The sequence below is a fragment of the Magallana gigas genome, chromosome 3 (genome assembly GCF_963853765.1).
Source record: "Magallana gigas chromosome 3, xbMagGiga1.1, whole genome shotgun sequence".
Taxonomy (NCBI): Eukaryota; Metazoa; Mollusca; class Bivalvia; order Ostreida; family Ostreidae; genus Magallana; species Magallana gigas.
In genome coordinates this window covers 29,528,703-29,552,544 of record NC_088855.1, presented here as the reverse complement: position 1 = coordinate 29,552,544, position 23,842 = coordinate 29,528,703, and the positions used below count along the sequence as shown (strand labels likewise).

Sequence of the window (23,842 nt, the reverse complement as noted above, 5' to 3'; positions counted from 1 at the left end):
AGTTAATCGTTTATCGTGTTATGCTAACATACCATTAAGAAGAAATTCTATTGGCATTCATTCTTTCAAGACACTCAGCATCTGAAGCTTTCGCGGCCATTAACTCGTGTGAAATACCCATGGCAACGTCGACTTCCTTGGTTATGCTGTACCGGAAATCTATAAATTTTTAATAAAATTGTGAAAAAGTAAAATCGAGTACAAGAATAAAGATAAAAACAACGAATAATAAATTTATGCACTAAATTTATTTTTAATCGAGAATATATTCCTGCATGGATTGACATGAAACGCGAGGTAACTCTTGTTTACTTCAGCTCTTCAGCTTATCGAAGGTATAAACAGTGTAAGAAGGAAAACAAACACAGGAGGGAATGGGTAGGAAAGGTTAAAATCGGGTATATTCTCAATGTTCTTAAATTAAAATAATAGATTCACGAGAGAGTTGCCAACCATACTGTTGTTTGAAAGGTAGTTTTCTTATAAGGGATGTGAATTTGTTAGAGATAAATATATTAAGTAAGTGTCGGTAAGTAAAAATCAACGTTAATTTTGTGCATGTCGATGATTTTTCTGTCAGACATACATGTATACACGTTTTATCAATGTGAATCAGACAGAGCTTATGAAAATCATAGACAGTTTTATACAAGGTAATGAAAGCAAGAAGAACTCCATGGCAAAATTTGACCTTGCAATATAAATATGCATAAGTCTACATCCTGTCTTATGATCATCATGGTGATTATCTTTATTTGCAATGTAGAAATTAACATGAACAGGTGATGAACACAATGGATTATGAAAATTCCTAAATTTGTTATGAGTATTGACAATGCACGCACAATGAAGAACTGTATTTTTTTAATATCTAAATAAAGTAACAAACTTTGAAATCAAGTCTTGAATTATCTCAAAAATGTATTTTGCAGAAGTGATGAACACAATGAATTATGAAAATTCCTTAATTTGATATGAGTATTGACAATACATGTGCAATGCAGAACTGTATTTTTTTTAAATTTTCATAAAGTAACGATCTTTGAAATTGAGTCTTGATTAAATTATCTCAAAAATGTATTTTGCAGAAGAGAAGCCTTAAACATGTTGAAAAAGTTTTAAATTAACTGACTAACTTAAATTTGAACAACCTACTTAAGTGAATGACTGTAGAATTACATTTATTGAATGAGCAGACAACACATTGTATCCTTCTTGAACTAATTTTCCTTAATTTTATAACACTTCAGTCTTGGTAAGATTGTGGGGTTTTTTTTATGCATGCATTAAAAATAGATGTACATGAATGCATAGGCAAGGGGTGCACTTTACTTGTATTTTCCAGGAATATGAGTTGATGAATCCCACACAATGGACTCAGTATAATGGAAAAATATGATGAAGATGTCTACGAAAATCCCTTTTTTACAGCTCTACAAAATGACTACAGCCAACTATATGATGAAGCAACATCATTAAGATGCACAGTACGTCATAATTCTTTGTCTTTGCTATTTTTAGAATCTTGTGTCTGTTTTACAAGGTAATTAATGCACTCATTTTTTCTTTAGTTCTTTAGTGGCATATGCCTGTAGAATAAGTGATACCGATTCCTTGAAATTCTTTTTAATGATTAATTAATGAATAGGTTATTGTTATTTATAAAAAGAATGAAAGTTAGATTTATCTAACAACAATGAAAGAGTCAATAAGGCCCAAGAATCATAAGGCTGTCAAATCAGAATTTGCACACAAAGTTTTATTATTACAGATACAGTGATACAAAATTGAAAATACAATTTATTAATGATTGGTTTTCCATATGTTGTTGCTATTTATACACTAGCTATGACATACAGTACCGATCAGACCCAACCTAACACCATGCAGAGTAGACCCCAATCAAACTCCTGTTTTACTTTCAGGGTTTACTTTGGGTACATTTGGGTTTTTTTGGGGGTTTACTCGGGGTTTGCTTTGGGGGTCCACTATACGCTCTGAAGTGTTAATCAGACATGTGTTTTATTTTACTGTCTTACTGCCTGAAATTGCTGTATTTTCCAAATACACATGTAGTGTCTACTCTCTGTGTCAACTCTGAGTTTACTCTGGGACTACTCAAGTAAGCTTGGAGTAAATCCAGAGTAAACCCCGAAAGTAAACCCAGGGTTTAGTTGGGGTTTACTTTCTGTTAGGTTGGGTCTGATCGCTACCGTAAATATTCAATGAGTGAATGACTTATACTTGAAGATACTAATTTTAGGGTTTTTTTTGTCAATGTATGAAAATAGTGTTTTTAAAACCATATTTTAATTAATAAATGCTGACTGTAGAGAACTGCATGCTAAGTTTCCTGAAAATTTATGTCTGGGTATTCATATTCAAATTTAATACATTTACATGTACTAACGTATAATTGACAATAATTTTTTTTTTAGAAATACAAAATAATATTTTTATCAGTTATTTGTATTCAATCTAATGAATAGATTTAAATTTAAATCAATTTCTTGAAATGGTTACATGTATGGCTTTGCGTAGATCATCGCTATTTGTGAATAAATATGTCGCTTGATAGTCCTCAGGAAAAACAAAACACTTATTAGGTTAGTTACTGACTCACTACGGAAATATATTGGGTTGATCAATCTCATAGAAGGCTCGGCTTCGCCTCGCCATCTATGAGATTGATCAACCCAATATATTTCCGTAGTGAGTCAGTAACTAACCTAATAAGTAATAATACATTCTCTCATGCCCTGAATCCATATATATTTTTGTTTTTTGTATGTCATAAAACTTACATCACATACATGTATATGACATGGTATCAATTTACATGTACATGTATGTGTATAGAATTGAAATCTCACAATATTATCTTTCAATATTTAACAGCTGTGTATTCCGCAGTATTCTGTGGCAGAAAAAAATAGAATAACTGAAGATGATCTAAAAGATCATATTTTGACCTGTGAAGGAGATGGAAGTAGGTTAAAAACATGGTCTGGCAAGGTATGCATTTGATAAAAATATGAATTTGAATCTCTCCCTCTCTGTCTCTCTCTCTGTCTCTCTGTTCTCTATCTTTCTCTCTCTCTCTCTCTCTCATCATTTGTGGTATCAATAGGCTTTACTCTAATGCAGAAAAATATAAATAAATCAAAATGCGAAGTACATTTTACCAGTATTCTAGCGCAAGCTTGCTGATACTTGTTTTTTTTTTTTAACATGTATAAATTTCTTATGTGTAAAGTTGTAAATTATTTTGCCATATTTTAAACTTGTTTTAAACCTTTTCTAACAGTTCGAAATCTTGGTTTATAGGCTGTGAAAATTGAAGACAACTGTGTAGTGGTGGTATTGGATAAAAAAGAAACAAAGGTGAATGAATACAAGTACTGTAGATGGATCAAGTTTTATTTATTTACAATTAAAATTTTTGGACAAAAGGAACCTATTTCAATTTTTGCAAAGACAACTAGGGGAATATTGTTCACAATTTATATCAGATAGTGATTGGGAGACACATGTATATTTAGGTGCATACTATGATATATCAATTTATAGTCTATATTTTTATAGTCTATATAGTCTATATTTTTCAAATCTTGGGTTTTTTTTAAATGCATTTTTAAAAGGTATTATTTGAAGTACCTGTAGATAATTATTTCTATGTTGTATTACTCTCAAGAATAAGAAAAAAAGAAAAGAATCAATTTACTCATGAATAACTTTTTATACATGCATATTAGATTGTCACTTACTTAATCTTCATTTGAAGTACTAGTACATGTAGTAATAAATTGACTATTGTAGAAATGAAGTTTTAATTCTTTGGTAGAAAATTTTGTGAATAGTATATACATGTATTAATTAATGCACACTCAGCAGTACCAGGTGTAAAATAGTACATTTAAAGTACATATATCATGTACATATTTTCCTCTAATGATAAATTAGATATTTTTTTCTCACATTGAAAGGTTCAGCGTTAATAGAAAATTTTTAGTACAGTAGTCTTCTTTTAAATTGTTCCTTGGGATAGTGGGGTTCACTCACTTTGAATTTATAAGAATCTAGAGCATTTATGTATACGGTATTTTTTTTATTTTTCCTTCTAAAAGGTCAGAATATTATTTGAAGAGGCGTTCTACAACAACAATGATGAAAGCTATCAAGTTTTCTGCATAGAGTACTTTTTAAACAAGCCAGCACCTGGTGAGTAAACAACAAGATAGTCTCTTGTTTGTTTGTAAAAGGATGTCATTTAGTATGTTACGATGTGTAATGATCTTCATAAGATTTTGATAAAAAGATCTTCAAAGAACAGAATGATGTATACAAACCCCAAAGATGGGGTTTTATTTTTCTTCGAATTTTCAACAGAAACAGTTGATTTATTGTTTATATAAAACAAACCATTTCTGTATAGTTGAGCTATTCACATCCTGCCTTTGAAATAGACCTCAAAATACTGTTATTTTTTTTTTTTTGGATGAGCAGAAAGTCACAAAAAAGAAGAAGTGACACAGGAGACAATTCCTAGATCTTTTGAAGAATGGAAAGCTCTCCTTTTCAATCACCATGGTAAGAAAATTACAAAGGATAGATCAATCACTGAATGTATAACAGGTTTTTTCTGTGGGTGTTTTTTTTTTTGCCAATTTGTGCAGTATGTACATGTACCATGTAATAAAAGAAAATGCACCAAATTTGGAATAAAAAAGCACAAAGTTTTGCAACACAAAACCAATAGTATGCTATGTTAAAAAACATGGATTACATGTTCTTTAAATGTTTTTAATGTGTTTTTTTTTTGGGGGGGGGGGCCAGGGGGGGGGGGGGTTTAGTGGGTAATGAAATTCCACAACAAACTGTCCTTTTGATTTTTACAGGTGGGAAAAGACTTCAAGAGACACTTGACAAACAGCTGGAACCATTTTCCAAGCAATACAAAAATCTGGCCACCGAAAAATTCATCGTGATTGTGGTAAATGATTTACATAATTTTTTAGAATTTGATGTAATTTTGGTGAAAATTAATGTTAATATATATATATAAAAGTATATAATACTGATTACATGGCATACATTTATATTTGTTCACTTCTCAGACAATTTGCATGTTCCTTAAATGATAAAATATGTGATGGGTAAGAAATAACATGTATTTTGAAGTAGTTGTGAATTATTTATAAATTGTGTGTGTCATATGTCACCTTTTCTTGTTGGCTTAAGGAAGTAGCAAGTACACAGTTCACTAAAGCAATGCAGACAGTTTTGAAGGATTCCTCAGTTGTAAGAAAACTTAAATTATTTTTTATTGGATCAGTTGAATGCAAATAAATTGATCTCACATATCATTCAAAAAACTTAATTCTATTGTTAGCCAATTGATAAAAATATTAAATTCCCACATTCGTTTTTAATTCTTTATTTAACTCTGAGCTGTCCGGTGTATTATTTGTTTAACATGTATTCAAAAGATTTTGTATTTCCTTTTGTTTTTAGAGAAGACGAGTGCACGAGAGCAGAAAGGAGATGGACATCTTGAAATCAGCGGTAGAGGTAAGCTAAATCCAATGTCGTTTTAAAATTCAAGTAAACAGAAGTCAAAGTTATAACTTATAATTCCTATTTTTATCATTATTTCTACATGCAAATGATGCAATACAAATGCAGTTATGTTAAACACAGTTGAAAGAAATTCATTTTACAGCAAGGTTGGTTGCATTCCCTTAATTGTAAAGTAATTTTAAAATTAAATTTAAAATGAATCAAATTCACTCATTCTTGAGGCTTAAAGCTGCTACATGTATAACTGCATTTTATTACTGATCGAAGACTTTCATTGTTTTATTGTATTTATAGATGTACATGATGGTTTCCATTCACCGTGGACTCTTTCAAGCCGTTCAAACAAATCTAGCAGCGGAGGATGCTGAGGTGAATAAGTCTATGCGGACTCTGTCTGACATCAAACTGGACGAGCTGGGAATCCGACAGGAATTCATGTACAATATCAAACAGGCCAAAAAGGAGTTACAAACTCTCAACAAGTATGGGTCACCACTGGGCCGGCTTCTGTGTCTCAAGAGAGTTGTGTCTCACCTCAGTACCCCAATCAAAAATACAAACAAAAAAGGTGACTGTGGGTTTTTTTAATTATTATTTTTTCCAATAGCAAGCAAGTTTGAGCAAGTTTTTTAATGATTGAATATTGGTTGATGTGTTCATTGATTATTCAGTATCAGCTGTCTTATGTTTAGATACATGTATGTACTGATGCCAGGAAGAATGTTTTGCTTAATATCTAGTTGCTTTTCAAAGCGTAATTTTACTGTAAATATACACATTTTGTTTTATTATACTTTCATGTTAAATACTGAAATCTGATTGGATAAGACGCAGTTGATAATCCGTTCTATTACCCTCAGCGTTAGCAACACACTTGGCAACGGGTAACACAACGAATTGTTACATGCATAGAATTCAAGTTATTCCGTAAAGTTTTCTTCAGAATTAAGACATTCAGTATAATAAAACAAATAGTGCATGTTTGGGAGGGTAAGAGCTGAAATTGACACCCCTCTAAAACCATTGTCAACCTCCGCTTCGCGTCGGTTGACAATGGCTTTCTCGGGGTGTCAATTTCAACTGTTACCCTCCCAAACAGGCACTATTTATATATTGTACATGAATGTATTTGTCTATCAATCATTTTGATATCCATTTCAGATCAATCATTGATGTTGACGACCGATGAATTCCTTCCTATTATGATATACCTTATAATCAAATCAGAAATCCCAAACTGGTAAGTTTATTAACTTAATTATCTTCTGTATTTCACAGTATCAAAGGTTATTTTCCTTCTGCAAGCTTCAGCCAGGGGTCAGCCAGTAAACAGTAAATATCAGTATGTTGTCTCTAAAACAGTCTCAACTTTCCAAGGTACTGTCTGATAAAAGAAAACTTAGTATACATTTATTTATTTATGTATGTTCATCATGATTCCTATGCTGCCCTTTACTACACGTATCACGGCAACATATATCTACAGAACTATTCAAAGTGTGAAAAATTTACATGTACCAGGCCATTACAGGAAAGTTCCCATTGGTATATACATGTAGTGAAGGATACATAAAGGGAGACAATTTCATGAATGCGAAAGTCATGTACATGTACGGGTAGATGTATTTTTATTCCCCTAAAATAAAAAAAAGTTTTAGGATAAGAGAAAATATGAGAGTCTTGTTTGTTAATTAGTACATGTACAGTGTATGCAAAAACTTAGTCCAATAGGACATTCATGGAAAACATGGGTGGCTCATTTCAAAAAGTTCTTAGTTGTTAGGAGGTACATATTCTATTACATGTACCCTGTTCATGCAGATGTGATTTTCATACCTGTGCTTTTAAGTTTTAAAATCTTCATGGATACATGGATGACCTTAACGCAAAGGGCACTTTAAAGGATTAGAAAGTGTTAGTCATTTTTGAACACTGCTAGTTTGAATGGCAAACTTGTATGATTGTATGATTTCATTTAAATAATTTAATTTGTTAATGACTTTATCTGCAGGATGGCAAATCTACGATATATGAAGGAATTTCACTTCTCTAAAGCATACAATTTTGATGAATTCATGTAAGTACACAAAATTGAAAGTGCTACGCTAAACATCTGTATTAGATTTTTTTTAGGAGATGCACGTATTATTATGATTTTTCTTTAATAGATACACTGTGACATTATTTCTACATAGATAGAAAGTACTGTATACAGGAAAATATTCAGCACAGTTTTTGCCCCTTTCGCCCTCATTGCCAGCAGGCGAATTTAAGACTGGGTAAATTTCAATGTCTCAAATTATCTCTCTTTAAACATAACTTGTCTGGGCAAATTTAAGACGGGGCAAACCTTTTTGCAAGTGAAGAAGGGCAAAAATTACACGGCGCGAAAATAACCCTGTATACAGTATTGATTACAAATAATCAACAGAAAATTTTGATCTTTAATAAACTTGTGTTGTTGTGTTGTTGATGCATCAATTTGGGAATCAGCTGGGTCAAATGTAATATGTAAACAGAAATATCTACTTTCAAATTGGTACAATGTAATTTTCATTGATTGATCAATTTGTCATAGGTTTTATTTGACAACTGTCGAGGCAGCAATTGAGCATATTAGAAGTGGATCCTTGCAGAAAGAAGCCATTAAATCATATTCTCTCAAGGTACATTGTATTTACTGCACACTATAGCCAAAAAACAAGCTGACTCATTTTGTAATTAATTTCATTTGCCAGTATATAATATAATATATATCTAATGTACCCAAAGGGAAAATTGCACCTCAAATTATCAAGATTTATAAAGACTCTTGAGCAATAATCTTGAAGCAGAATTGGTATAATATCAATAAAATTGGCATCGTGACCTTTCCATTTGTAATAAAATGCCACTGCCTAGAGTTTATTGGTAATTATCAATGGAAATAAATTACTGAATCTTGGGGTATTTTTTTTTTGTGAGACTTGGATTTACATTGAATGATGACATATAGAACAGAATTATGATGAATGGCGAAGTGGGGTTTGTGGTTTTGTAGAACAAGCAGGCGAGTCATCAGTCTTCAGGCGCAACTAAAAGTGTAGACAGATTCTTCAGTGTAAGTCGTATAATTATCATTTTGTAATCATTTTGAGGCCACCTGAGTCATCAGGTATTCAACCCTATTCTATTCTCATCATCCTTTGTTCTTCAGGTGAAGTCTGTATTTTATTATTGAAATTAAAGATTTTCCTCTTCTTAATGATTTCTTGTATATTAATTATTATGTTTTGATCACATTGGATTGGATGCCTTGATATTATTGGTCAAAGTAATACTGGTATTCATCTTCTAAAGAGTAACCCTTTTCATTGTTTAAACAAAATTAATACACAATTCTTAAACTTAATGAGATATTTACATGTAAATCTAAAAGAAAATTTGGGTAAACCTTTTAGGCTTATGTTGGGGGGGGGGGGGGGGGGTTAATTATCCTACACTACCTCTACAGTCATGCTTGCATCCAAGAAAGGAAAGTCTTAATCCTTCACCCCCAGTAGTCCTATGGTTTGTCATTAGGCCATATTTTCAGACATTTTTGTCAGTTGTTCATTAAATTGTGACAATTTATTTGTGATATGTATAAAGTGACTTATAAAATCATTGAGCACGAATCTTAATCTGGGTCCTTTACCCCAGTATGTTGAAGGTGGGGATGAGGCTGCCGTGAGACTGATGCTGGGGAAACCGAACACTCCAGAGGAGAGCATCATTCTACAGATGTGTCACCCCCTGTGCTCCTGTAGCAAATGCCGTGCACTATTACGCCAAAATCCAACAGAGAAAACGCTAGTGACAGCATACACCAGAGATGAACATGGCTACACTGGTAAACTTCAATCACATAAGAAATTAAGGACCTTAATTTATTAACTTTAACTGAAATTTTTATGAATAATAATTATTATAGTAATGATATTAATTATTAATAAATAATGATAATATACATGTATATACATCAATAGAAATTGAATTTCATTACTGTTGCAGTACATATTTTTAAAAAAAGATTAAAACATAAGGTGAAACTATTTTAATTATGAAATTATTTTCAGCTCTTCACATTGCTGCATTGCATGGCCAGGCCCATCTTGTGGACCTTTTGATTCAACATGGTGCAGTTGTGAATGCTAGTGATTATCTTGGATACACACCACTTCATCTGGCATGTCAAAAAGGCTACCAAAATATTGTTGTAAGTGAATTATGGAAAATATTGTTCTGAAAAAAAACTGAGTTGATAGTTACCAAAATGTTGTTTTTTCTTTTAATAGATATCCTGTATTGAAAGAGCAGAAATATGCACCATTAAAAATTAATGTTCAAAAATGGTATCAGTAGAGTTGATTTCTAATAAACTATTTTAGAGAAGTTCTGAAAAATTCTATAAATTTTTTTTTAAAATCTTTAAATTAGTTTAAATTCAGAAAATCTATGGAATTACCCAACAATTAGTATTTATCAAAATGCTGATACATGTATTGGATTTGATGCAAATCTGAACCATACTTATCAAATTGAATTTGCAAGCACTTTTTCTAAACCAGTTTACAAGAGAAAATAAAAATGTCTTTTTCAGCTGTTGTTAATCCACTTTGATGCAGACTGTACTCAACCTGATAGTGTTGGAAATACACCTCTACATATGTGTGTGGACAGTGGCCATGAAGATGTGAGTTACTGTAAACCAACTTTCATTCACAACGACTTTATTCGCGATCTACAGATGAAAAACTGGTTTGCGACGATTATTTTTCGTGTCCACACATTAACCACACTCGTTTTGATATAGCACTCATACAGCAAAACCTAATTCGCGGCGAGAAATATTCGTGACAAAGAGGCTCTCGCAAATCTTGCAAATATTTTATGCACGCAAATAAAAGTTGGTGTACAGTATTCTATTTCCTTCAGCATAGTTGAATTATATGGGCTCAGAACAATAGACTGACTGTATACTTTGCAGCAAGATCATAGAACAATTTGCACATGTATCTATCCATTTACATGCAACTAGCCTCGGTGTATGTACACATGTACATCTTTTGTCAATATAATTTTTGAATAATAGTATCGAGACTGTAATTTTTATTAGTTTATGAACATACTATTTAATTATAACTATGTTAACTTGCAAAGCAGATTTTGACATGTGAAAACTGGGGAATTGAAGAACAAAATGACATGTTGATAATTTTGTTACTCAATGACACATACATTTACTTGTATTTTGACAGTGTGTGAAGGCTTTACTATTTGCCGATAAAGTGAGGACATGTATTGATATGAATGCCCAGAATAACAGAGGGGATACGCCTCTCCACCTAGCCTCCAAATGGGGATACGGTGAGAAGAGATTCCATCTAAATCCTTTACATGAACCAAGCACTTTGTCATTGGTAACTGAAATATTGGATGAAATATCATGTATTGAATTTCAATAGCAATGTATTTTGATTTTTTTTTTTTTTAAGAATCCATCATTCAAACGCTGCTGGATAACAATGCACGAATTGACATCAAGAACCGCAAGAAACAGACCCCTTGCAATGTGGCCCAGAATGCCCACATACAGAAGATGTTCAAGCAGTATGATTCCATGCCATTAGTCATGACAGGGAGACAAAAGTCTGAGGTCTGTTTTATATGAGTTACATCATTAATTTCATATTCCACAAATGTATACTGAAGTTTAATTCATTTTTAATGGGCATCCGTTTTCATGGATATTATGAAATGCTTAGTTGAACTGAACTGAACTGAACTGAACTGAACTTTATTTATTTTACAACGATTGATAAACAAGTTCTACAACTTATATTAATATCTCTCGTTGGCACGGATGTTAGCGCGAGGGGGTCATTGGTGTGGGAAGAAGCCGGAGTACCCGGAGAGAACCCACGTGTCCAAGCGGGCGACCGCCATATGCTTAGTTCTGAGATATGTCAATTCATGGACAGTCACTTATTGTTTTTATGGATTATACTATGTTTAACATTAGTTGATGTGGATCTGTTAAACAAAGAAATCAATAAAAAACTGAAGAAACCTCCTTATATGAAGAAAAAAATTATAATCTTACATGTATGTTTAAACAATTTTTCAATATAGTCATATAAAAATAATAATATATAATTACAGCATTTTTATACCTTAAGTACAATCAAAAGTGCATGCTCATATAAAAGCAGAAGTAATTAAGTAAAAATTGAGTGAAAATGATATTAATATTAGTCTAGTTTACACAGTCATGTTCTGTGCACAACATACATGTACCTGTATGTATGTTTGCTTCACTTGATAGTCTCTAAAAGACTATGAGGTTGTGAGTATACCAAAGCCTCGCAAAGACTCGGTGGAACCTGTCACTGCCTCTCCATCCTCACCCTCCAAACTCTTCACCCCTGTGGTGGCCTCCTTGGACCAGGTCAGAAACCACAAAATCACCCTACTCTTCAAAGCCATCGAGCAGGGAGACATTCCACTGGTATTTAACATTTATTTATTTATCTACCAGAGATACGTGTGGAATTTTCTATGAAACATGTCATTTTAATATCATTTTGCTTTTCATGGACCATTTTATTTTACTAGGTGATGTTTCACATGAAATGGAACAACACTGGCCCAGAGAGTGGTCCTTCCTCCCCAGAGGCTGTGGGTGACCAGGAGCTGTGTCACCCCTTGTGTCAGTGCCCGAAGTGTTCATCCCTACAGCAGGTCAGATTAAAAAAAAACCATATTTTTCACAACAGCCATCTTCATATTGCATAATATGTAGTTTGAAAGATCGACAGTACCCTTAGAAAATGTATTTTCTAAGGAGATAAAAAATTTAAAATTATAGAGAAAAATTACTAAATTTATTGCAAATATATTTTAAACTTAATACAATTGTAGATTGCTCATGCATGCAGATGGAGTTAAGAAATTCAAAATTATAGTGAAAAATGAAAAAAAAAGTTATTACATGAATTTCAAAAATAAAGGAAGATTAATTATTAATGCAGTATATATCAGAGTATTATTTGAATTTGGAATTGTTTTGATTCTTGGAATTTGGGGCTTTCTAAGTTAGTTAAAACTAACTCATCAAACAATAAAATTCATGTTACTTGTCTAAGTTAGTCTAACAAAGGGCAATTTTCTTAAAAGCCCTAAATTTTAAGAATCAAAATAATTCCAAATTCAAATAATACTCTGTTATATAATTTTATACTTGCAAATGTCAGTATTTTTCATCAAATTATTCATCTTCTGTTATATGAGTTTGATTATACAGCATATTTAATAATTTGTCAAATTATTTCTTTGCTACATGACTGTACTGTTTCAAATTTGATTATAGATATATCAGAAAATTCTAATTATTGAATAGAGGAGGGGTGTTTTCATTTCTTTCTGAATTACTTTTATGAATTTTGTCAAAGGATTTTAATTGAAACACAGTGTTTTGAAATAATTTTGATAAAATGAATAAACACAGTGTCCTCTTATACTACAAAACAATCCATCTCAAGTCAGTTGTGTAGTGTGAATTAACCTTTTCATTTTAGGGTTCAGTTTCTTCTGAAAATTCTCTAAATGTAAATGTTGCTGATGATAAACTATTCCGGCCACTCCATAAGGCTTGCCAGGCACAGAATCTGGATCTAGTCAAATTGTTTATCAACAAAGGTGCTGAAGTTAATGTTCATACAAAGAAAGGCATAACTCCACTTCATCTTGCTGCTATCAATCAGAATACTATGGTAAGGAAGCTGTTAAGGGTATTAATTACTAACAGAATGTCAATTTAAGGTAAAATGACCATCTGAAAAGAAAGATAACTTAACAAGGTAAATAATTATTATTTACTGTATATTACTTAAGTTAAAAAGGTACTTAGACACAATTTCACTTAAAATTTTCAAATTTTATTTTTCCATTTTCATTGTTTAAAATGATAAAGATAGAAGTTTAATGCTATGTAAAAATTTGAAACTCAAATATCAATATAAACAAGATACAGAGTATATAATTCTTTGTTTTGTAAACAAATCTCGAATATTGTCATTTTTTACATATGTATAGTATTGGTGTTAATTTCAATCAAATGTATCTTTCTTTTGTTGATAATAGTATTTAGGAAGATATTGAATTAGTTTAAATTATTTTTTACATGTCATTTTGTCTAAGAAATGGTAATTCTCTACATTACATATTTTGTAAACAACTATAAGACTCAAGCTTTGTTGACATTACAATCAATTTTTACCTCTGTATCTCGCTTGTAACTTGACTTTAACATTCAATATTATGGTCAATCATTTAAAATGCACCAGTAAACCATATTATACATAAAAAAATAAGAATAATTTTGTTTTATCTCAAATGGTGTCCAAGTCCCTTTAACGTTTGCAACGAATTGTGAGAATATGAAATGGCGAAGTCAATGCAAAATTATTTAATTTACCTACAGTACTTTATGAAATTTTCATGCTTTCAGGCACTTTCTGTCTGATATTTAAGGTAGATGTGGTAAATTTTCAATGAGTGCGATCAGTAAAAATATTGATATAAGCTTGTATACAAATTACTAGATTTTGTATCTTACAATTTGTAGATTGTTCTCCATCTCTTAAAACACGGTGCCAAGGTTAATGTCAGGGACAGTTACGGTGATACACCGCTTCATCTGAGTTGTTACAAAGGATGCAAGGACTCTGTAGACTGTCTACTAATGGTAACCTATTAGTACTTTTCTGTCTCAAAACATACATACACATTTCTTTTTGTCCAAAGCTGTCACCCACAATTATTTGTTATACCTTTGAGCCATTTTTATTTATATTTTGCTGTTGTTTTTTCTTCTTTTTTTTCACTGTGTTTAAAAGTGCATGTTACAATGAAACAGTTGTGTGAAGTGCATTGTTAGGCCTTGGAAAAATGCGCGAAAAAAGCGTGGTTAATCAATTGCAATTTGCTAAAGATCAACAGTTGCAACTGAATAGGGGTATGAATTACACTCTACAAAGCCTTCAAATTATCTGATACATTTTAGTCCTAAAAATGAATTGGACATCTTTGACAAATCAAATTTGACTGTAGGCTCTGTTAATTGACAAAGTTCATGCACATTTGATCCATTCAGATTTTTGCGATTGATACCTGCCACCTCCTACACAAAAGGTTTCTTTTTCCACCTTTAATGGAACTTTATTTTTAATGAAAATAAAAAATTTTCTTTGGAAATCCAAGCTAGAAGCTTTAATCTAAAGGGCATAGTCACAAATAAACTCATCTCTTGCTTTGAGGGTTATTTGAACGACAACGACATTTCTAGACGTTAATTGATTTCAGTTTTTTTTTATTTTATTAGTTTGAATTTTTCTTCAGGCATAAGCAAACATTTTGGACAAGTACTCGCAGACAATATCATTTTAATGCCCAATTCAAGTTTTAAAGGGGCAAAATTCTTAACATGGCTAATTTTTTTCAGTTCAGTAAAATTAGTATTTCTGTACGCATACACGCTAGACATAGGAAGAAAAACTAAAATTACAAATACGCCGTTTTTAAATAATGAATTCTCAAAAAGTAGATAAAGGTTAGCAGATGTCAATAGCAAAGTAAATTCAAGCAAATGTACATTTAAGCCTTTACGACTTCAAATAAACAAAAATATGGTAGAACATCAGTCAGATAATACTTGGCATTTTAAACATCAGTTGTTGAGCTTATCTTATTTCCTGCGCTTCAGTCTGAAAGCTACATACTACATTGTGATCATATTATAGTATATGTAACATGTATATCATTTCAGCATGTCTGAAAAATATGAATAGGTATCAAAGAGTGTTTACATTGGAAATTACAGTACATTTCTGTCTAAAATTCTCACCTTTTTCATTTGTTTCATAACTATACAAACAAAAACACTTACAATGTCAAGATCAAAGTTGAATTTAAGTTCTGAAATCACGTGACCTGGATTACAAAACCTTAACTTTGAAAAGTTCTTTCCTGTCATATGATTATAAAGGTTATTTATACTTACCAGTACTACGCAGTTTAGATATCAGATGCTAAGGATCAATGATCAGTAATAGTTCTAGACAAGGAAACTTAATTAATTGCCGTTTCTCTTGTATATCCCTGCTTTTGATTTGAATTCTCAAAACGAACAAAGAATTAAGTTAACTATAGCATTCGGTAATGAGTGATAAGGATAAATAAAAAAAGATTTCGGTCACCATTTTATTTTTACATAATCTAATCATTACAAAATGATATGAACTGTAACCTAGAATATTCACGAGAGAGAGAGAGAGAGAGAGAGAGAGTGTTGGAACTTTACTTAATTAAACAATGATTTTTTTTTCTTTGTTAGTAGCTAACTTGTACAAAAAAATACATATTAGCCCGCTAAAACGCATTTAAAGCAAGTTAAGAGTCTTGGCTTTATGAATTCTGTCTGTACACAGATAAATGTTACAGTTAAGGATCTTTGACACCCCGTGACCTTTACGTTTTGTTACAGTACGTCACAACTTGGCGATTATAACGCATTGTAAAATAGTTTATATCTCCAAGCTTCGGTGTCTAACTCTGTGGCACAACGGGGGTAGCTTCGGTCTACCAACCCGCAGGTCCCGAATTGCAAGGACATTTATTTTCATGAAAAGCGATTAAATCTGAAAAGATGATTTTTCCCTCGAAATTGAAAAAAAAATTGTCATTTTTAAGTCGGACACATGCTAAAAGTCCATATCTTTAGGTAATTTAGAGGATTTATCTTGTATGCAGAACTTTTCTTAGGTTTAAAAAGTTTTAAAAAGGCTGGACGAGCACGTAGTTAGAACATCGTAAAAAACGCGATTTGTTGTTGAAATCGTTCAATTTTTTATCATTACCAATCATATCAAAATTTGAACTGTTTTTGCTGGTATTTTAATTAATGAAACATTGTTTAAAGAAAATTTTGTTTTTCTTTCCGTTAACATCCCTCCAAAACTAATAATGAGGACTTAATTTTTTCATTGAAGAAAGCCTTTAAGAATTACTGTTCACAGCATGCTGTGAAAGTCGTGCTTAAATATGTTTAAATACCAAGAAATGTCTGAGTCAGATTCATTCATACAAAAAAAAAATCAAGTATAGCCCCTGTAACAAAGTTTTAAAAAGATACATTTACATTGTTCGAATACGCAGCTTCAGTCCCGAGTTCCGGCGAAAAGGATTGTACTGAGTAATTTTATAAATCTAATATAGCATATAAAAAAGAAGCAGTATTACAGTTAATTTTAAAACATCTTCTTTGTTTGGTGACAGATATGATGGCCGTCTGGAAAATTATGTGGCTACTTACGTATGGACATTCGTTTAAGAAAGATAGTTTAATTTTATCTACGTACAGAGATTTTAGGTTAATGTATGAAACATAAGGAACCGTATTTATTTCATTTTTTTATTACTTTTTTTTTGCCTACTCAGAATGATAATCATTCTTTTCCTAGAGGGTCTAAATATGAATTTCAAATTTCTCTTTTCTCTATATAAAAAAGTGTTTTTTTACTTTCTTATAATTTAGTTGTCTTATTTTTTTGTCTATAGCTTCTCGATTTAAGAAATATCTAGCAGATAATTAAGTAATTGTTACATTGTGAATGATTTCAGTTATTATACCTTTTTATCATACTCAAACTAGAGCATTATTGATACCCTGGAAAGAACATTCATAAAACAATTTACAGTGCGACCTGACTGTTATCTTTTCCCTTTTTGCATCTAATTTAGTTTAATCAAGAGGCCCATGGGGCCACACCGCTCACCTGAGCAACAATGACTTAAAATGGGCGTTCAAAAGATATTGTGCCATATGGCCCCTCGGTAGAAAAACAAAAAACTAAGAATTGTAAAGTATTCGAATTTTACACTTTTTTGCATAGACGTAATCTTTGACATTGAACCTTTATGGAATACTATTTTTACCGAGAATAAGAAAATCCTACTCAAGATATAAAACTTTACATTTGGCAGGAGTACACTAACTTTCAATTCCCTATATTTTCATTTCCCCCTCCCCCACTTTATAAAGCGATCGAAATATATGAGAGCATATAGGTACATTTTCTTCCTCAACTACTTACTAGTTAATGTATTTTTTTTAAAAATATATTATGATAGTTATTGTATTTTATTATAAAAATTCCTATAGATATGAAGAAGAAAATTGAACCTCAATGCGCCCAATTCCTCAAATAAAAACATTCAACAATTCAATTTGTCTTCCCCATTATAATTAAACGACCGTTGTTTACCTGGCGTAAACTCGTGTGACTTTTATAACCTTACTCACACTTGATGGGTGAATGCACTGGTATGAAAAATGCTGTCACGTGACATGTTAAAGAGCTATAAAAATCAATGTTTTGACAGGCACATCACTCTATTTTACTAAGAACCACCCATTATTTTCATCTTTATTCAAAAATAGCAAATGGCTACAAACCAGGATTATTTTCCGCTGTAATATTTTCTTAAGAATAATGCCTGTATACCCGTAACAGAAATGTATCAGAACTGTGGAAACTGTTTTGATGGTGTCGTTTTTATTTACTCGGGTCTGAAAAGCTATCAAAATTGATGTACATTTCATAATATTCATTATATAAAGAGGGGCCCAGAGAGTAGTTACAGCATATCATTCTTTAATTTTTTGTACTAGTATTTAACGTTTAGCGAGACATTTCTAATGATCAACCAAAATTTCAGCGTCAATCGTAGAACTATAAGTAAGATACAGAGCTCACAATTATGCTAGGTTAGAAATATTTTTTTTCACATGAGTTTATTACATTGAGCTTAAGATTTTGCATGTTTCAAAGATTCCCTTCCATTCTGTTGCACAACAACAAATTCATCTTTGTCAGATTGACCCGTTTATCATACGTCATGGCTGCTTTAAACAAAGAACCTCGTTTTAGAAGTATAAAACTAAGCATGAATTATTAAGTTTCTTCTTAAATAAGTCCAAAAACCCGAAAAATGCCCACCCGGGTTTGCCTACCCATTTTACCAACTTGGAAATCAACAATCGTCAATGAATTTCAAAATACGCATTATTGTCTATCATTATTTACAGCGAATACAGATATACCGTTCTGTAACATATCCTGAAAATTTCAATGACATTGGTAAATTATTATCCATGTAAAATGAAAAATGTCGATCTGTCCCGGCCTGGGTTTGCCTTCCCGTTTTACAAAGACTCCTTTGGAATATCGAACCCGATGCTACAAAGTGATTGAAACACGCCTTTCCTTTATAATTATTTTCGTAATAACTCAGATTTGAAACAGAATTAGCCCATAATTTTTGCAATTTATATTTTCCTTTCCATAAGGATTATTTATGCTAAATTACGTTGAATTTGACTAAGTAGTTTTTGAGAAGAAGATTTTTAAAAATGCACCCCACCCCTTTTTCTACAGTTTTGAGGTTTTCTCCGCTTTGAATAAAGATCGTTCTTTCATTTCTGCAATTTATATTTGCCTTGCACTGTGCCAAAGTTGGTTGAAATTGGCCAAGCAGTTTTAGAGAAGAAGTTCAAAATTTAAAAAGTTTAAAGACGGACAGACGGACAACGGACAAAATGTGATCAGAATAGCTTACTTGAGCTTTCAGCTCAGGTGAGCTAAAAAGCATTGTAAAATAATATTCTTTGGTACAGCAACGTCAAGTTAGCAAATTACGAATGTTAGCCAATTATTGATATTTATTTTCAGATTTTTATTGAAGTCATTTGTAAATAGATGTCACCACTACGAATCAATGAACACCATTTTGTTTTATATTGAGCCGAACTTGAAGTCGATAGATCCTCTGATATCAATAGACTATGCAGAACTGACCATCGCTTGATCACTAAATGATTTAATATCAACCAGCCTAAGTATCTTTGATGTCCGTGCCATTTGGAATTAAAGAAGACGCTTATTAAGTCGCTGGGAAGTTTAACAGTGTCAGCTGGCGGTCTCAGCCTTTTGTAGACTTCATCAGCGTAGCTTCAGTGCCTTGTAAATCGTTAGGATTCGGATCCTTTTGTTTAGGAATTCTTGAACAAAACAAGGAATTAAGAAGTTAACTATGGTTTTCGCTAATTAGTAATAACGAGGGAAAGAGATTTCGGTCACCCGATTTTTAACTAGCTCAATCAGGGAAACATGAAACATAACCTAGAAATTTTCGCTGAGAAATTGATGGGGAATAGATGAGAGAGAGAGAGAGAGAGAGAGAGAGAGAGAGAGAGAGAGAGAGAGAGAGAGAGAGAGATATGATCAATGAGAGAGAGAGATGATCAATGAGAGAGAGAAAGGAGAGAGAAAGGAAAAAAAAGTTAATTTGTATTTATTTGTATTTTCAGTACCAGGCAAAAGTAAACATATCAAACTCAATTGGCAACACTCCTCTACATATAGCTGTGAAAACGAGCTCCGAACCAGTAATAGTAAAGCTTTTGGCAGAGGGAGCCTATCCATTAGCCAAAAATAAAGAAGGCCATACTCCTTTTGATTATACAAAGGTAAGACGACTATTAAGAAATATACTTCAAAGAAAGCCATCGACAAGTATGATCTCTCGGACCCCCAGCCTTCTGGATGATACTGGTGTCTCGGGCTGATATGGAAAAGGAATGTATTAATTTATTTATCATATGCTTAGTAAGAATAACATGCCAAGCACATCTTCTTTAACTAGTATTAGGAGCGGTTAAAATTAAATTAGTTTCATATCGATTTCTCATAGCTAGTTTTATCACCGTTAAAAATCAAACATCATGTAAAACGAATATGGTAAGATTGAATAAAAAACTTAAACGTTTGCTAAATATTCAATCGGAAAAAGTCAGAGGGGTCCTGCAAGGTTTGATACAGAATCTATCAGCTCTATGGATTCTTATCCGCTTGGAAAGCTGATACGTATATTGTTGGGCGAGCTGTATTATATTACATAATTTATGTCATAAAGGTATTTAAATTGTGGAATGATCTACAATGATCTTTGAATATTTTGAGTTAATTGGTGAATATAAACGATAAATGTTACTGCATGTAACTTAGATGTTTGCTTTTGTAGTATTAACTTGTGGGTTAGTGGTATATACCTTGATTTTATTCCGGTTTTTTTTTTAATTACCATTAATGACGAAAAAGCAGCAGTGACTGTGCTTTTGACTTACGACCAAATTAATTAATGAAAGCTTATAAATCACAAACAAGTCCTATTTCAATTCGATGGCATGTAAAATAAAGTTATAAAAACCAAGTTCTATATAAATGTTTTTTTCATCAAAGAGTATTCTATAATCAGGTTTTAAAAATGGTAACTACTTTGACATAAGTACCTTTGTAAAACATTAAAAAAGATCTCCACTTTGAAGTTTTAAAGAAATATATTATCGTTATATAAAAGTTGGCATTATACTACTTAATTAACCCTTGTATCTCTCGATGGTGTATAGAAATCAAAATTATGATCGAATTAATGATTAATGAACCTTTCGTAATCTGCTCTTTTCAATATGAAAATGTTCCGTTTCGAAACACATTTATTTTCAACCCGTATCGGACGACAACAATGGAAAAAGACTTCCTATGGAACTTTCATAATGGACAAATTTTGAAGTTTAATTGACGCCAGCTAATTAGAATATCTCCCGCTAACGGCTATATCCCCTGTCGGAAATACGGTTGATAGACAGTCGACAATACGTTAATATGCTTTAGACTTTCTTTGTTTCAGTGCAAATGGAAAAAAGGTTAATGCATGAACAAAAAAGAATCTCTTTCGTAACTTGGAAAGATATTTACATTAACGAGTATAAAATAACAGGGCCTCAACATCCGCTTGATTACTCATGTCAGAGGTGTTAGAGAATCATTTTGAAAATTGATCTAATAATGTTGTAGGAAATTTCATCTTAAACCAGTGTTCTGGCAATTTGTTTCTCTGACACGGGGAAAGTAGTCATTTCCTTTTCATATTCTACGTCAAACAGCTTTCTACGCTGTAAATTAATTTTAAGCAATCGATGTTTTTAGGGGGGTGAATCTTCTAGATAACTGGAATTTTTATATCTCTCTTACATTGTGGTAATACTCTAGCTGGAAATCTTGCGTTGCATTTGTCACAATTAAGCAGAATCACAAGAGCTCTGTGGTCTGTTTTCGTCTGTGACAGCCGATAAAAAAATTGGATCAAATGCTCATTAGTTAAAAAATATTACCAATCTTTTCTTTGATATTGTACAGATGCACGTGTGTTATTGAACAAATTCTAGACATTAAGCTAAACAAGTCAAATCTTAATTCAATCTCCTTTACTGAATTTAATATAATGTTATTTGTTAAGTCTTTGAATATGAGAATAAATTGAGAAGCTTATTATTGATGGACATAATATAAATATTCTGTTTCCTAAATCATTTGTAAGTCAAAAATGGGTAAAAGAAAGTCTTATAAAATCCGGAGAAAAAACACAGTTAGACAGAAAACCTCCTCCAGATCTGCAGATGACTATATAATCACTTTTTTCTGTTTTTATGACACATTTCTCTTTTATATGCCCTGAAGAACAAGACTCAAAATTTGCATAAAATCTATTTTTACCTACCAGTATTTTTTTTAGTCTAGGATGTTCTTTCTATTTACTTATCAGCACTCATTCATCAGACATGGAGACATCTTCTCTTTTAATTATTGTTTTTCCCATAACTATTTAGGTCCCTCGAATACGAGATTTACTCAACACTCATATTACAAAGAAGGAACTTTCAGCAACCTCACCTAACATTGTAGCAGATAAGGAGATAAAAGGTTGGTGATTTACATACAGAATTACATCTGAGATGTTTAAGAAAGAATATATGCCAGCCTCTGAAACGAAATACCACAATGCTTATGTTTAATTTTACAGCTTCCCCAACTACTCCTGATAGTATTCGAAACATATTTGCTTCTTTCGAGGGGAGAAGTCGGGAGAATTTACTGACTCTGACCTCGTCAATCAAATGTGTTGACCGAAGGGAGAGTTTAAAGAAAACACCGGAAGTCAATGACAGAAGTAACCCGGATCTCCGCTCAATCCGACATTCCTTGTCCATTCAAAATTTCGATTTAAGCGGACTTCGACATGTTGAGTTATTGGACAAAAGTGAACCCTTGTATATTTATAGATTAGCTATGAATATGGCTTCCGATGATTCAGAAACCACACGCGCTCAAGCTTTTGCCGAGAATTCTGATGCTGAGGATGATGTTTTTGAAAAAACAGAAAGTATTGAAAAAGATACCAAGAATCAGGATAGTGAACTTCAAGACGAGCATGTATCGTCCAAATCTCCGACGATTATCACAGACTCTAAAAAACCAGCGGATTCCGCAGTAGAAGAAAATAACGAAAGTCAAAGCGACAATATCATTACCAATCAAATTGTGAATAATAATGGTGATATTAACACAAACACTGAGTAATCATTCACCAAAGCATGTGCGAAGTATTATATTTGATTATATTTGATAAGTGTCTGGAATTGCTTCATAGATTTAACGTTATATAGTATTTATTTTGCACAGATACACAAGTGAAGTGTATTATTTATGACATTCATATTTATTTACGTTTTGCAGAAATAAAAGTATTCATTTAACTGCATTTTTCCTGAAAAATATTCTATTTTTAAAATATTGAACAAGAATTTGGGGGAGGGGGAATTCACATCCCTACGAACCTATACGCAATACTTTGTTTAATATTTATTAAAATTATCCCGATTACACTACCAACGAAATTACGTCTCCACGAACCAGAAAAATTTGGGCTATTAACGAACATTGACCCCCGTGAATAAATATGATTCTACAGTAATTCAGAAGCAGATTGCAAAATTATCCCTTTTCTGGCGTCCTACATTGTCAATTGTCAAAAAAGATTTAAAATAAAGAACGACTAACTCATAACAATTTTCAGTGTTGTTTAATGGAGCCAATATTGACGCTCGTTGTGCCAGTATATTGTCCTTTGTATTTTGTTTTTCGTTATTACTAGTAATCAAAAAGTATAGAAGCAGTGAAATATGATATCCAAAAATTGGATCATACATAAAATAAGTATTTGCTGAAACATTCAATTAACTTATATTTTTAGAGTTGTGATCGATAGTCCATTTTATTATTAA

General features: G+C 32.0%; 1 protein-coding gene across 6 annotated transcripts; it reads left to right on the top strand.

The window, feature by feature from the left end:
• The first annotated feature begins 311 nt into the window (after positions 1–311).
• Positions 312–23,314, top strand: LOC105329654 (ankyrin repeat domain-containing protein 27). Of its 6 annotated transcripts, none has more exons than XM_011430983.4 (26): positions 312–378; positions 1,346–1,487; positions 2,899–3,015; positions 3,328–3,384; positions 4,128–4,221; positions 4,507–4,590; positions 4,899–4,993; positions 5,242–5,301; positions 5,515–5,571; positions 5,875–6,148; positions 6,742–6,820; positions 7,592–7,657; positions 8,159–8,246; positions 8,621–8,680; positions 9,262–9,451; positions 9,678–9,817; positions 10,202–10,294; positions 10,860–10,968; positions 11,097–11,257; positions 11,927–12,109; positions 12,217–12,342; positions 13,179–13,373; positions 14,228–14,347; positions 20,030–20,188; positions 22,388–22,481; positions 22,582–23,314. In XM_011430983.4, exons 2-26 carry the CDS (start codon positions 1,386–1,388, stop codon positions 23,136–23,138), a joined length of 3,360 nt encoding a protein of 1,119 aa, XP_011429285.3. In that variant the 5' UTR covers positions 312–378; positions 1,346–1,385; the 3' UTR covers positions 23,139–23,314. The 6 variants fall into 6 exon arrangements, with proteins under 6 accessions (XP_011429285.3, XP_011429284.3, XP_011429283.3 ...); XM_011430982.4 differs by having other exon boundaries at positions 325–398; XM_011430981.4 differs by having other exon boundaries at positions 325–471.
• Positions 23,315–23,842: the final 528 nt, after the last annotated feature.

Coding starts and splice junctions, on each gene's coding strand:
- LOC105329654 (XM_011430983.4), top strand. CDS start 1,386: ATGGAAAAATATGATGAAGATGTCTACGAAAATCCCTTTTTTACAGCT. Junction 8,247..8,620: donor TTAAATCATATTCTCTCAAG/GTACATTGTATT, acceptor GTGGTTTTGTAG/AACAAGCAGGCGAGTCATCA. Junction 10,969..11,096: donor AGCCTCCAAATGGGGATACG/GTGAGAAGAGAT, acceptor TTTTTTTTTAAG/AATCCATCATTCAAACGCTG.